General features: G+C 45.7%; 1 protein-coding gene across 1 annotated transcript in view; it reads left to right on the forward strand.

Moving 5' to 3' along the window:
* Positions 1 to 6729: 6729 nt before the first annotated feature.
* Positions 6730 to 13932, forward strand: part of PAPPA (pappalysin 1) — a 174290-nt gene continuing 167087 nt past the window's right edge. Inside the window, exon 1 of the mRNA XM_082067857.1 lies at positions 6730 to 7624. Within this exon, the coding sequence (XP_081923983.1) occupies positions 7228 to 7624 (397 nt within the window). The 5' untranslated portion in view covers positions 6730 to 7227. The remainder of the gene's footprint in view (positions 7625 to 13932) is intronic.

The following is a 13932-nucleotide window of genomic DNA, read 5'->3' on the forward strand; positions in this document are numbered from 1 at the left end:
CCATGGGTACAGGGCTCTTGAGTTACAGGCTGCAGCAAGGCAGCCCGAACAAACTGGATGTGCTCAGGGGTGAGTAAAGCAATGGCCTCGTGCAGTCCTCCTGCAGGTCATAAACCAACTACCAGTATTTGCAAATCACTAGAAGATACAAATCACAAGGAGTTTTTCCTTTCCTGGTCAGACAACTGCTTCTCTTGTTTCCCTTTCCTTTCCAGCCAGGTCCAGTTCTCTTCCCCCAGCATTTGACCCAAGCCCAAAAGACTGGAGAACATATAACTTTTGGGTGTGAGATGGTTTGGGAACCACATATCCTGATTTTCCAGAATACAAGATGTGTTGTCTCCTCAACTAGGTTTTACCTGGTTTTTTTAGGAGCAACATTTGATAGTTCTTCCTCCTGCCCTCTCAGAAACTCCTCATTGGGCAAGAAGTGCAGAAGCGATATAAATAGCATTCTGCAGTTCTGGGTTTCAGCATCCTGGTTGCATCTGAGGATCTTAAATCTCTGGGCAAACAGACTTTAGAAATAGGCATCATTTCAGTCTCCTGAAATAAGAGGGGAAAGTGGGGCAAAGAGATTTTGTGTTCTTGTTGGGGTTTTAAACCTGTCCAAAGGGGGTAAGGTTCTCTGAGCCGGGCTTTTTGATAAAAGGGCAATGCCAAGAGGCCTGGGGAAGATGCTGGGAGCTCGTTCCTGCTGGGGGCACTCAGGAGAGCCCCTTGGCCACCCCGGAGGTGAGCGCCCTGCTGGGCATGGTGCTGTGGGCACTTGCTGAGACCCAGGAGGTCTTTCCTCCTCTCGCTATCTTTTGCTTTAGGCTGTGATTTTGCTGCCCCCATCAGTCTGCTGGTTTAGGAACCTGCCTCCTTTGCCTGCATGGTGCTCTCCGGGTTGGGGATGTGGCTGTGCAGCAGTGAGGGGTAAAGGACCTGGCCCCAAAGTCTCATCCCATGGGACCCCTAGGGCTGCTCACCAAAGCCTCGTGCATCCTCACGTGTATGTTTTGGGTCACAGGGACATGGCTTCAGAGTGGCCACTGGGCACCATGTAGGTGAGGTCCATGGTTATTGTTCTTTTCATGCCTGAGCAAGGATTTAATCCAGGCAGCCCATCCCAAATACCCAAATTACGCCATACAGTCCAAATTAAAATGGAACCCACTGAATTAATCAGCATTTACACAGTTTAACTGAAGAGGAAAAACGTGCCTCATTGCTTACATCACATACCGTGTCTTTCTGCTCTCAGCACAGTGTTGTAGCATAGTGGTTATTGCCCCACCCCCAAGAATGTATTTCAAGAATGTGGTGAAAAAAATACAAAGAATATGTAACTTTTCTAGAAATATGATATTTCATGAGGGAAATTTAAGGGATAAAGTGACCAAATTCCAGATGAACACGCATCAGTGTTGTTAGCAAATACAACTCTCCGCAGGGCAAAAAAGAGTGGTATGCCAGGTTTAAATAGGAATTTATAGCCACAGACTGCAAATTACCTTATAAAATTACTGATACCTTCATAAAGTCATCAATTACATGTTTAGTCTTGATTGTCATTTATTGCGCTCCTTAATTGTTCAGTAAACTTTTCTGGATTAAATGGTGTATTTCAAATTGACATGAAGCTGTTTTATGGATGTAAATTACCGTAGCATGTAGTTTATGTATAGGACAACTGGAGGAACAGCAGTAGAAGAGTGTCTTATCCACTAGCAAAGGCGAAGTAGTGCTGACTTCTGCTCAATGTAGTGTAGTTGTATGGAATAAGGAGTATGCAGGCAATAGTTATAAAGGACCCTTTAAATAGGGATTATTATTAGCGTGAAGTGTGACAGTAAAGGCAGCACACTGACTTCTAATTGTTCATGCTTTTAAAATAGAAGGAGAAGGGAAAGATATATAAAAAAATACTACAAAAACTGGCAAATTTACACTGAGTCCAATGTAGGTCTTCTGTGAAATTTTTTCCAGGACTGAACATGTTTGACATTTTTCTTCTTTTTTTTTTCGGTTATTAGCATTTCTGTGTTTTCTTATGAGGAGCTGTAGCCACATTACATCTAATGCAACCCCGTCTCACCATCTTGCCACCAAGCAAGCGGCTCTGTCTCCTAAGAGATGCTGGACTTTCTGGGGTTGACAACCCAGAATGCCCAAATCCCTTTTTTTCTTTGAAGTTATTCTCGGCATTTTGGGTTTTTTTTTATTCCTTACTGTTCTGTGGAGGCAGCGTGATTCCAGTCATACCATTGTTGATTGCATAAAATATTCCCTGAATCCAACATGTTGCATTAAAATCTGCCGTCTGGGTGCTGTCTGATTCTGAGCAGAGGAGCCGTTGGGTTGCGTTTCAGCGAACCTCAACCCCAGCCAAGTTCAGAGAGACTCGATTTGGGATATCGGTGAGGGGTAAAAACCATGCAAACCTCTGCTGTGATTGATGGAGTTGAACACAGGGAGGACAAATATGTACAAATACTTGCCCAAAATAGTAGGGCCTCAATTCAGCTCTAGCTGGCAGACTTTTCAGCTTGACTTTCAAGAAACGTTGCTTTTAATTGACCTTCATGTGAGTAATCTGAATAGCCAGCGCTTTTCACAATGAGAGTTTCAAGCAGTAGAATCTCCCATCATATGTAAATTCAGTAATTTTACTATATTGTGAGTGATTAAACCTGACCCCCAGGGAGCCAAAAATAATGCCATGTGACTGCCTTGCCTAATTAACACAGAACAAATGTGAAAATGTGTACATTACAGTAAATTGTGTGCTAATTGGCCTTAGAGAAATACTAAACACGAGGAAGAAATGGGCGTATAATTTCAAAGATATTTGAGAGGTTTTGCAGTCTGCTTGCAAATTGGCGGAAAAAAAAAGTCAATATTTGACAAAACCATTATTTGTTATGATTTATTCGCTCAGCTCTAGTCTTGAACCTGGAAGTTATTGGCAGCTTCAGCTGAGATTCCTGCTGAGTATTTGTGCTTATAATGACTGCCTACAGTATGTAGCACAATGCTATTTTTTTGGCATAATATCACAAATATCTATTTTAATTCTTGTCTCTATATGTGTATCTAGGGTTTGGTGCTCCTTTCCTTTTTCTTGTGAAAATACCTCTAGATGGAGGACAATATCCTGCTCCCCTTACTTAGGAGAATACTCCACTCAAGTTCAACAGGAGGATTATTCTCCTTGGGCAGAAACCCCTCTGCCAGAAGGCCCGTATATGACTTAAGTACTGGCTTAAGCAGAGAATAAATGTCCATCTGTGCAGGGTAGAATTTCATCTGTTGTCAGGGAAGTTAGATCTGACCCACAGACTTAAGGAATCGCGGATTAACTCACTGTTGCTAAAATCACCTCTTCTACTCTCTGCTCCTTATCACCCAGGACTCAAGAGTTTACATTTCCCATTTTCTTTACACTTTTGTTATGTCTTCGAAATACAACTGATTGAATGTGTAGTTCATGCTTTAGAGGTAATTTCCATCTTTTCCTACTTTCTTTGGAGGATGTTGGTCTCTGCTCCCAAGTAGCAAGTAATAGGACAAGAGGAAACGGCCTCAAGTTGCACCAGGAGAGGTTTAGATTGGATATTAGGAAAACATTCTTCATGGAAAGGGCTGTTGGGCATTGGAACAGGCTGCCCAGGGCAGTGGTGGAGTCACCATCCCTGGAGGGGTTTAAAAGGTGTTTAGACAAGTTTCTTAGGGACATGGTTTAGTGCTAGAGTTGAGTTAAGCTTGGACTTGATGATCCTGAGGGTCTTTTCCAACCAAAACAGTTCTATGATTCTCTGTCTACAGTGAGTACAAAAAGCTGAGCTTTGGGCCTTTCCTTTGTAGCAAGTGTACCCCAGAATTTGTTACTGGAATTGCAGTCTGATGCATTTAGTGTTGCATTTTGGTCACAGCGAAGCCCTTTCTTTTGCCAATAATATTGTAAGAGGGAGAAGGTCATATATGTCCAAAAGGAAATGGCGCAGTGCCACCAAACTGAAATGTTTCAATGATTTTCTTTGATGATTTCACCTGAATCATAATGTCCCTAAGAAACATAATTTTGCAGAATTAGCATTTTTCCACTGGAAAGGCTGGAACCTGCATTATTTAAGTTTAAGAGCCTGGTCTTCCAGACTACATGTGGGCAAAGCTCCTGGGGGCTTGCGGGGAGTTGTCAGGTGGGGGCCGCAGTGTCCCCGGCAGCGCGACTCTTCCTGCTTTAGCAATTATTTGAAGTTGAACAGGTTCACTTTAAAGTTTTGAATTTTTGTCTGATTTGCATTGCCCTCTCTGTGTCAATTTAGAATAGTAAAGTGCAGTACTTAAGCTCTCATCTTAAATTGTTTCTGCTGAGCAGGCACGTACACGTGTCTTTTTTGCATCCCTCTGAGTTCTTTGGGATGTTTATGGGAGTTTATACCGTGGTATAGCTTGATTCCTAGCTAACGAATTTCCTCTTGGTTGTTGAGAGGCTTAATTGCTTGTGGTCTTCTATCAAAAACTTTGTAGATGTTGTCGGTACTTTGTGTCTGTCTGGTCAGCAGAGCTTTGTGGAGGTTCTCCTTCCCCTCTACTCTGCCCTGGGGAGACCACACCTGGAATATTGTGTCCAGTTGTGGCCCCTCAGTTCCAGCAGGACAGGGAACTGCTGGAGAGAGTCCAGCGCAGCCACCAAGATGCTGAAGGGAGTGGAGCATCTCCCGTGTGAGGAAAGGCTGAGGGAGCTGGGGCTCTGGAGCTGGACAAGAGGAGACTGAGGGGTGACCTCATTAATGTTTACAGATATATAAAGGGTGAGTGTCAGGAGGATGGAGCCAGGCTCTTCTCAGTGACAACCAACAGTAGGACAAGGGGTAATGGGTACAAACTGGAACACAAAAGGTTGCATTTAAATTTGAGAAGAAACAACTTCTCAGTGAGGGTGGCAGAGCCTGGCCCAGGCTGCCCAGGGGGGTTGTGGAGTCTCCTTCTCTGCAGACATTCCAACCCGCCTGGACACCTTCCTGTGTAACCTCATCTGGGTGTTCCTGCTCCATGGGGGGTTGGACTGGATGAGCTCTCCAGGTCCCTTCCAATCCCTGACATTCTGTGATTCTGTGAGGCGCAGATCTGTGTGGTCAGTGTGGGGCTCAGCTCTAGTTCTTGTTGACTTCTGATGGGACATTGTGGACATATCCAAGATCTCTGAAAATGCCAATTTTACATTCTTGAGTGTTTGCAAAGGAGTAAGAAACTGACAAAAAAAATCTCTCTGAAGCCTTGCAAGCCTGCAACTCTCATTGAAAAAATTACTTTCATTGATTTTATCATGTGTATTTGAAGCGCAAGTAGTTGTAACAAACTCACACTAATAGAGTAATCTGCAAAACCAGAAAGATTGCAGTCCCAGGAAAATTCTCCTGCATTGTTGCTGTTAAAAGTTTATACGAAAGTAAGGTGTGACAATCATTAATCTTGTGATGCAAGACAAGGATGGTGTGTGTTACTGGGTTTGTGCCTGAATTGGGTGTGATTTAATTTGGTTCTACTGGGCTTATTCTGAGTGGAACAGTGGCCCGTAGATTCAGAGTGTGCTGCTGCTAAGTCATTTCCACTGATTAAATACTTAGAAAAATGCTTTTTGTTGCCATCAGGGGGAGCTTTTGAGATCGTTCAAAAGTGAAAAAAATAAAGGGAAAAAAAGAGGAGGAAAAAAAAGAAACGTCCCAGCTCAGAAACAGAGATCTACAAAGCAGCAAGCAGCCAGAACCTTACCTGTGGCTACAACTAAGCCAAGGAAACCAGGGGAGCTGAATTCCTTAGGCTGAAAAATTAGCAGTATTGAGAGAGGATTTTTTGACTCAATCCACCATTTTTTAAAATAATAATAATAATTATTATTATTATTAAAAAATCAGGAGTTCTTGGAGCATTCAAAAGCCAAATCCTGCTCTGTTGCTACAGCTTCTGGAAGGCAAATGCTCTTCAAAAAGCTTCTCTCCTTTTAGCTCCTGATGATTCGATGGGGACCTTTGATGCAACATTTGGATTAGCTGCACACAACTGCACTGAGGGGGACCACAAAAGGGGGAGCCTGGCTGATTGCACAACTTTAAGAAAATTATAAGAGGAAAAGAAAGAATTAGAAAAGAGAGAGTGAGAAAGAAAGCAGGCAATTAAAAAAAAATATCTGAGACTCAAGTTTCAAGACTCTTTATGTGCTGCAGAGGAGCATAAGGTTTACCAGCAAAGTGCAACGGGGAGTCTGAGAGGAGAAATAGCTTTCTCTTTTGCCAAGAAAAAAAAATAGGAATGTGTGTTTTGGACTGGACTGGGAAAGAAAGCTGGGGAGACTGCAAAAAGGGGGGTGCAGGGCTTGTGTCACAGCGATCCATTCATCTTGATTGTCTTCTCTAAAAAATAAATAAGAGGGGGGAAAGTGATAGGGGGAAAGAGGAAGAGAGGAAAAGAGGTGGGGGGGAGAAAGCAGCAAAAGTGTTTGAACCTCTGGAGCTATCTGCTCCTTCAAGCTGATTGATTAGTCATGATCCCTGCAGTTTTAATGGGAATCATTCAATTGGGAAGGTGGAGCACCCTAGAGTAGATTAGCATATTCTTGTTTACTCATCTTCTGAGGGGCTTTTTCTCTTTTCTTTCATTTTGTGGAGAAGAGGGGAGGGGGGGGAGGCTGGGGGGAAGGAGGGGGTTGTGGCTTATGTTATAAAGGAGGCCAAAAAAATAAATAGATTAGAGCATCTTTTGGGGGGAGGGAAATCAGTGGGTCTGAGTCCTGGAGAAAGCTGGGGGGTTGTTTTGGTGTTTTGTTTTGTGTGTGTGAGAGAGTGTGTGGTGTTGTTTTTTTTTTTAAGAAGAAAAAAAATAAAGGGAAGAAAATCCAGCAGAGAAAAGAAGAGAGAGAGGAATTCCAGCTGTGGAGGAATAGAGGAGAAGAAGACAGATAGAGGAGGAAGAACAGAGAAATACATTTCAACCAAGGAGGAGTTTTGACTTATTTTATTTTTATTTGTTTTAAGGGGAAAAAAAAAAAATCTATAAGCAGGAAAAAAGAAAGAAAAAAAAGGAAAAAAAAAAAAAAAGAAAAGAAAAAGCAACTGAGAAGGGTTATAAAAAGAGCAAATACCAAGAAGGGTGAACAAGAGAAGAAAGTCAAGGCAAGGAGGAGCCCAAAGCTGGCAGATCGGGAGGATTTGCAGGGGAGAAGGGGGGGGAAGATTGGAAATGCAGCTCTGGAGTTTGCTGCTGCCTCTCGCGCTCCTCTGCACAGCCCTGGCCAGCGGAGCCGAATGTGGGACGGACGAGCGCTCCCGCAGGGCCCGGAGGGCGGCCAGGCACCGCCGCCCGCTCCGCGCCGCCGCCCCGGGCACCTGTGCCACCAGGTCGGCCCGGGGCAGGCGCTCGGCCGCGGGGCTGGAGCCGGGGCACGGCCCCCGCAGGAGGCAACAGCGGGAGGTGAAGGGCGACGAGGAGTCCCTTACCCCGAGCAGGGCGCTCTATTTCAGCGGACAAGGTGACCAGCTGCGGCTGAAGGCAGATGTTGAGCTGCCCCGAGACGCCTTCACTTTGCAAGTGTGGCTGAACGCCGAAGGAGGACAGAGATCCCCGGCTGTCATTGCAGGTAGGGAGTTCATCGTGCCTGTGGCTGCAGCATCCCTGGTACGTGCCGGGAGCCGGCAGAACGGGCGGCTGTAGGCGTGCGTGTGTATTGGTGTATGCGTGTGTGCGTTTAACCGTGCCTGTGTGCCCCGCGATGTACAGATGGGTGTGAGTGCATGTGGAAACACGCTCGGGTGTGTTTACTATCTATATATTTGGGGAAATACCGGAGCTCAGCGAACTGTCTGAAAGTATATGCTTGCAGGAAAAAGTTATGTAAACTTTTGCATAGGGAAATGGCAGTATCCTGGGTAGTTTCTTGATATCTGGGTGTACGGATCAAGATGCAGGTAGGAGACAGAGCTCTTACGGGGGGTTTTTACTTGATTTTCAGGTTGGGAAACTGTAAATACAGCATTTGAAAGTAGCTTGTATGTATGTATGAAAAGAAATGTATGTGTCCAGTGTGTGGCTGCAAAGAAAAGCATATCTAAGATCCCTGTATGATTTCCTCAGTTTTATTAGCTTTTCAGTGTACTTCACTGTTACCTTTCTAGATGTAACGTCAGCATGTGGTTTCCAAAAAGCTATAAAGGAACTTTTGGCTATTGTGAAACCTCAAATGAATCAAATGAGTTTATAAAGTTCCCAAGCCCTGGGCACTCAGCTGGGGCTGGGACTAGCACTGCAGCTAGAGGATGTGTGGAGTATTTTTGTCTCCCCTTAGCAATGGCAAGTGTAACACAAATGACTGTAAGGTCAAATAGCCCTATAAAATCATTTAGTACTCAAAGCAGCTACCAGCGTAAGCTGTCTGAGCTGAAGAATAATGAGGAATACTGCACTTTTCTTATTTAAATTTTATGAGCCCATCATGAATTTGGGTCCTTTTCCCCCTCGTTTGCTCCCTCTCCCCCTCCCTCCCGCCACCTCCCGCCCTCTCCCCGCTTTAGTGATAAAGTGCAGTGGAGTTGTCGTGAAATCGGATACTTTTTGGAGGGTTACAAACCCTTATAAATGTTGACACATCCATCTTTGCTCTGAAGGAAGCCATAGGAAATGGAAATGTCCTCAAAAAACAAAAAAAGAAAACCAGTCAGAAAGAGAAACGGGTATTGGGGGGGTGCGGAAGACATGTTTTACAGTTCTTTTGGCAAGGAGATTCCCTGAAAGTACAAAGTTTCCATGTCCTAGGATGCCTTAAAGAGACAGGGAGGATTTCCCTTTTCCCTGTAACCGGAGTCGCTTCCGAGCAGAAGGCAGCGGGTGCTGGTGGCACCGCGGCTGCTCGCCCGTCCCTGCCACCTCCCTTCCCTCCGCCGCCCTGTCCCCGACCTGCGCGACTGTCCTCTCGCTAGGAAGTTGCCTTGTCCTAAGGAAAACAAGAACTAAGATGACCCCAGCAGCGTGTTTCCTTAACTTTCCCCAATCCCAGCTGCTCCGCTCGCTTGTGGAGAGGGGGACGCGGCGTGTGTGTGGCTGCCGGGGTGGGCAGGAGGTGCCGGGCATGGGCTGGTCCCTGTTGCCTTGAGTAGGACAGGCAGAGGAGTGATTTCATAGGTGAAATAGGTTATTACTTGCTTTATTACCCTTGGCTTTCTCATACTCCACTCTTCTGGTTCCCAGTCTTAGCTTAAACCCCAGGGCTCAAAGTGCTTCCCTTTCAAGTTAGGAAAGGCAGAATTTGGGTTTACACGTTTCTCATCAGTGGCAAAACACAGTCGGTGTACGTTTTAATGTGTTTCATCCAACACCTAAGACCCCGTGTCTGCCTTTGGTGCAAGTATCTCTAATTCACACAATAGGGAACCTAAACAAACACGCACTGAGATAATTTGTAGTAAAATACTTTAATTGGCTGGGGGAGGTTGGGTTGTTGCCTGTATAAAACACTTGACCCATTTTATGCATGGAAATAACACTCCACTGTGAAAAATGAAAAGAAATGCCCCAGTTTAGCGCCGTGGAGCTTGCAGCTCGGCTAGGGAGGACTTTGTGATTTTTACTTTATTTTTAAGCTCCCCTTCCCCCCCGCGCATGCACTCTTGAAGAGGAGCCAAGTTTGGCTCTGTGTGTAAACACCTGGAAGAGGTCCAAGAGGAACTCACTCGGAGTATCCTCTGCACACCACAGCCTCCCAGACCTGCAGCAAGCTTAGGGAGAGATTACGCTTCCCTCAATGAGGAAATCGAGGGTTCTGGCTGCCAAAACTCTTGGCTTTCTCATTTTCACTGTTTTGGGATGTGACAGACTCAGGAGCCCTGTTCTGCCATTGAAGCTGCATCCGTAGGACCCCACTGAAATCAAGAGCCCTTCTGGGGGCTTGCGGAGGGTGGGGGGGGTCAGGGACAGGGTCCAATTTGCTGACAGTGCCAGAAGTAGGTTTCTCCCCAACTTTCATCGCACTTGCAAAGTGAGAAACTGTGTGATTGTATGGATCTGAGGGAGAGGGCAGGACTGGCTGGAAGACACCTCTTTTTTGGAGTCCTCCTTGTGTCTTCATCTACTTTCTAGCCCCCCACCCTCTGCCTGTGTTGGTTGCCCCCCTTCCACTCCTCCTTGCTGGCATGTGAGTAGTCACTGCAAGTTCTATAGGAGCCACATGTGTGCCTATAGGGGAAGCCTGTTGTGTCTGTTAAAAATCTCATGTAGGGCCCAAGTTGTTATCAGCTTCTATGCCTGAGCCCTGCTGTATCGGAGCTCTTCTGCTAATCCAGGCTACAGGAGTTTCTGTTTCTCTCTGGAGCCAACTCTCCTTACGTCACCCTCTGCTGCAGTATTCCATTTGTTTTCATAAACGGCTAATTTTACAGCGCTGTTAAGTGGGTTCGTCATTGTGCCGGGCCATGCCCTGTCTCTGATGATAGGCAGTCCTCGGTGCCCGGCTCTGCCAATTTTCACGCTGGTTGGCAGGGATGTTATTGCTGCCCTGTTTGACTTCAGCGATATCTGTTCTGGCATTTGTCAGGGAAAGCTGTTGGGAAACTGGAAGTCTGACCCATTGATCTGTGTTACGCAAAAGCTCAGAAGCGTTTTGGGAGCAGGGCTGTGCTCGGTCGGTGCGGCTCCGCAGCCCGGGCAGCGCTCAGCTCGTGCGTACCCGCCTCCCTTCCCGGGCCACACAGTTCTTGGACAAACACTCCTTGGATGTTCATACCTACCACACAGCACAGTACATCCCTCCTGCAAACACACACACACATGTGCACATGGTATTAATCATCCAAGTTTGTGCACTTTCCCCTGTGGACTCTTTGAATGCATCTCTGATTGTGAACGAAGGAGTTAAGGTCCGGACTGTAGGCAAGTTAGGTGTAATAATACACACGCTGTGCAAAATAAGACGCTTCAAAGCACCATTGACCTTGCTTCTGTTGTAATCAAAGATATTTCAGTTCTCCTGTGGAAATGCAACTCCATCCTGAGAAACAGGATCCCTGTGAGTCCCTCTCGGTGTGTTTTCTGGTATATGGCTCAGGAGCGGGATAGCTCATGTTTTCGTAGGAAGGAGATGTTGACTCTTTACTGGCTGGGAGCTGAGAGGAGCGAGATGAATGATCGGCGGCGGGAGCTGGCGTAAGAAGGCGTGCCTGCTCCGAAGAGTGAAAGTTATTTGTGTTTTGTTTTGTTTTTCCCTTCCCACTTTCACTCTTCTCTGTCTCTATTCCTCTGCCTGCCAACAGAGAGCATGATCCCAACTTAATAAAGCTTCATATGTAAGGGAGTGCCTATGTTTTCCCAGCTTCAGTCCTTGGTGAACATAAAACTGCAGCAGAATCCAAAGGGAAACAAATGCCAAAATCAGCACAGTGGAGCTCACATAAAGCCTCAGCTCTTGCATGTGAGAGACTGAGAAACATCTGTGTTGAGGTCCAATAATTGGGCAATTATAAAGATGTGTAATTGACACTGTGTAGGTCTGTTCCTTGTGCAGGGTTTAAGAATATGTATTTATTTGGGGGGGTTAATTTAGTTCCCTTGTGAAGTTTTGGAGTCTGATATTGAATTAATACACTTCAGGCAGACTTGGTGAGCTGATCCTTGTACTGGGGGTGTTGGGAACTTGAGGACATCGTCAATAGAGAGCTTGCTCCGTGTTTGGCTGGCATTAAAATAATCGGTAGATAGATAATGCAGCATTTTCTTGTCTTCAACATCCTGTTGTCTTTTCATTGCGTGAATTTTCTTGTTTTGATCCTTAATGAAGTTCTAGAGTGAAGGACTATGGAATACGTCAAACGTAAAGCTTGTGAGTTCTGTCATTTCATTAGGGCTGGCATGTCCCTGGGTGAGGAGTATGATGGGTGAAGGGGATTGATGGCTGGACCAAAGTGCCAGGAGCGTGAACACCTGCCCAGATGTTCCTTCAGGGTGACAAGCCTCCAATACACCATTGCTGAAAGCTACAAGTAGCTCTGTGGCTTGGCTTCCCTGTAGATGGGTTCAAATGATCAGCCACTTCATCATTATGGATCTGGATAAGGCGTGACTAATAGGCCACTGAAAAAATATGGCATAGCTTGTAATTTCCTAAATATTTGCATTTGAACAGCACATTTCCTTCAGCCTGCAGAAGCTGGGGAAGAAATATTTTTTCTTTTCATGTGATTTCCAATTTTAAGTGGTCTTTTGACCAGTTACACACGAGAGTCAGAACAGAGCAGGTATAAGAAAGTTGGGTTTGTTTTGTTTTCTTAAAGCACTTACTTGTAGGCTGCTCTAATTAATAAAATGGTAATAAAAGGAAGAGAGAAATTTGACTCTGTGTCGGATGGTAAATTTAGATTCCTAAATGATGTATGGCTGTCTGCTGTAGGCACGGAGATGTGTCCCAGGCTGAGCTCGCCTATCCAAGCTTCATTTCGGCCTGATTTATTTCAAGCCAGCCTGTTTCAGTTAGAAAGGCTCGTGTGAGGCAGAAAGCAAGCCGAGGGGATGGTGTTTGGAGAGAGAGCAGGAGCGGGATGCTCCTCAGGGATCCGTGGAGACGTCTGGAGAAGAGCAGAGAAGAGCTGCGGCGGGAGGGCCTCGGTGCTGAGCGTGAGAAGCAGCCCTTGGAGAGCCTTCGCACGCTAAACCATCGCAGAAACACAGACCTGCTCAGTGATTCTGGTGCCTGAAAGTTACTGTGTCAGATTGAAGCTGCTCTCCGGGTCGCCACGGCACTAGGGGAGCGTTGCGGATGGCCAAGGGGGTCCCGAGGCCACGGCTGTGCCAAGCGGAGGTGGCCACCATCACCCCCAGCCACGCGTGGTAATAACGAGGGATGCAATTAAATCTCAAATCCCTGAGCTCTTATTGAGCGGCTTGGGAAGGGCTTTGCTGGCTCTCCGGGGACACAGATCCGTAAAGGTAGGTGCCTCTCGTGTTTCTCATGAAGAATAGGACAGGGCTTTGCTTTCAAAGAGTGTTCAGGAGTTTGGTTGTGCCGGTCCCATGAGCTTCATGTGTTCATGAGCTTTTGCCTAGACCGGGAGAGATCCTTGGTTGGGTCAACAGCAAAGAGCTGAACAGATGGGCACATCCCTGGGGTCCGACCCTGGTTAAACACAGCAGGGACCCACCAACTGGGTGGAGTGGGGATTTTTGGAGAAATGCCTTGTTTGGAGCCCAGGTCTGGCTTTCAGGACATAGGCAGTCACAAGATGTGTGGCCACGCTGCCTGTCTAAGCAGCTTTAGGACAAAAATACTGCAGGACCAATGGGATTTTGGTGCTCTCAAGATAGACTGAGCTCTTTCACCTTGGGTTTCCATTGCTCATGTTGGCCTGAGCCAGAAAAAAAGAGCCAAAATATAGTGGCTTTTTTTCAAAAAGACATATTGAAAAAAAAAAAACACAAAAATAAACCCTTCCATGACCGGGGTCAGCCGAAATGTTCCCATATAAGAGATTTGCTTCCAATTTTAGCTGTTTTTTTTCAGCTCCTCTTTTCTTTTCTCTCATGGAAATTATAAGAGCAGAAGCAGAGAAGGGACCACCTGGGTTGCCAAATTCAGGCCCCTGCAGTGTCGGGGATATAACAGGAGATAATTAGTCCAGACATTGACAGAATATCCACTTTGTAGGTTCTGATATAGCACAGGCCACAGAAAATTTGCCAGTGCTTTACTATAAACTAAAGATCTTTAGCTAAGACCAAGAGCCACCACTACAATGTAAGACAGGAAAAGAGAAGCACAGATTGACATCTTAAGTACCTAAAATCCAAAGGCTGGCTTAGAAAAGTGTGAAGTATGAGAAAGAAAAACATTTGCTGGTAAAAGATATCAGCTTTCTTATTTTCAGAAAGTTAAAAAAGAATCAGGTGTTTTGACACTTTCGAAACTTC

The sequence above is a fragment of the Streptopelia decaocto genome, assembly GCF_964273445.1.
Source record: "Streptopelia decaocto genome assembly, chromosome: 17".
Lineage (NCBI taxonomy): Eukaryota > Metazoa > Chordata > Aves > Columbiformes > Columbidae > Streptopelia > Streptopelia decaocto.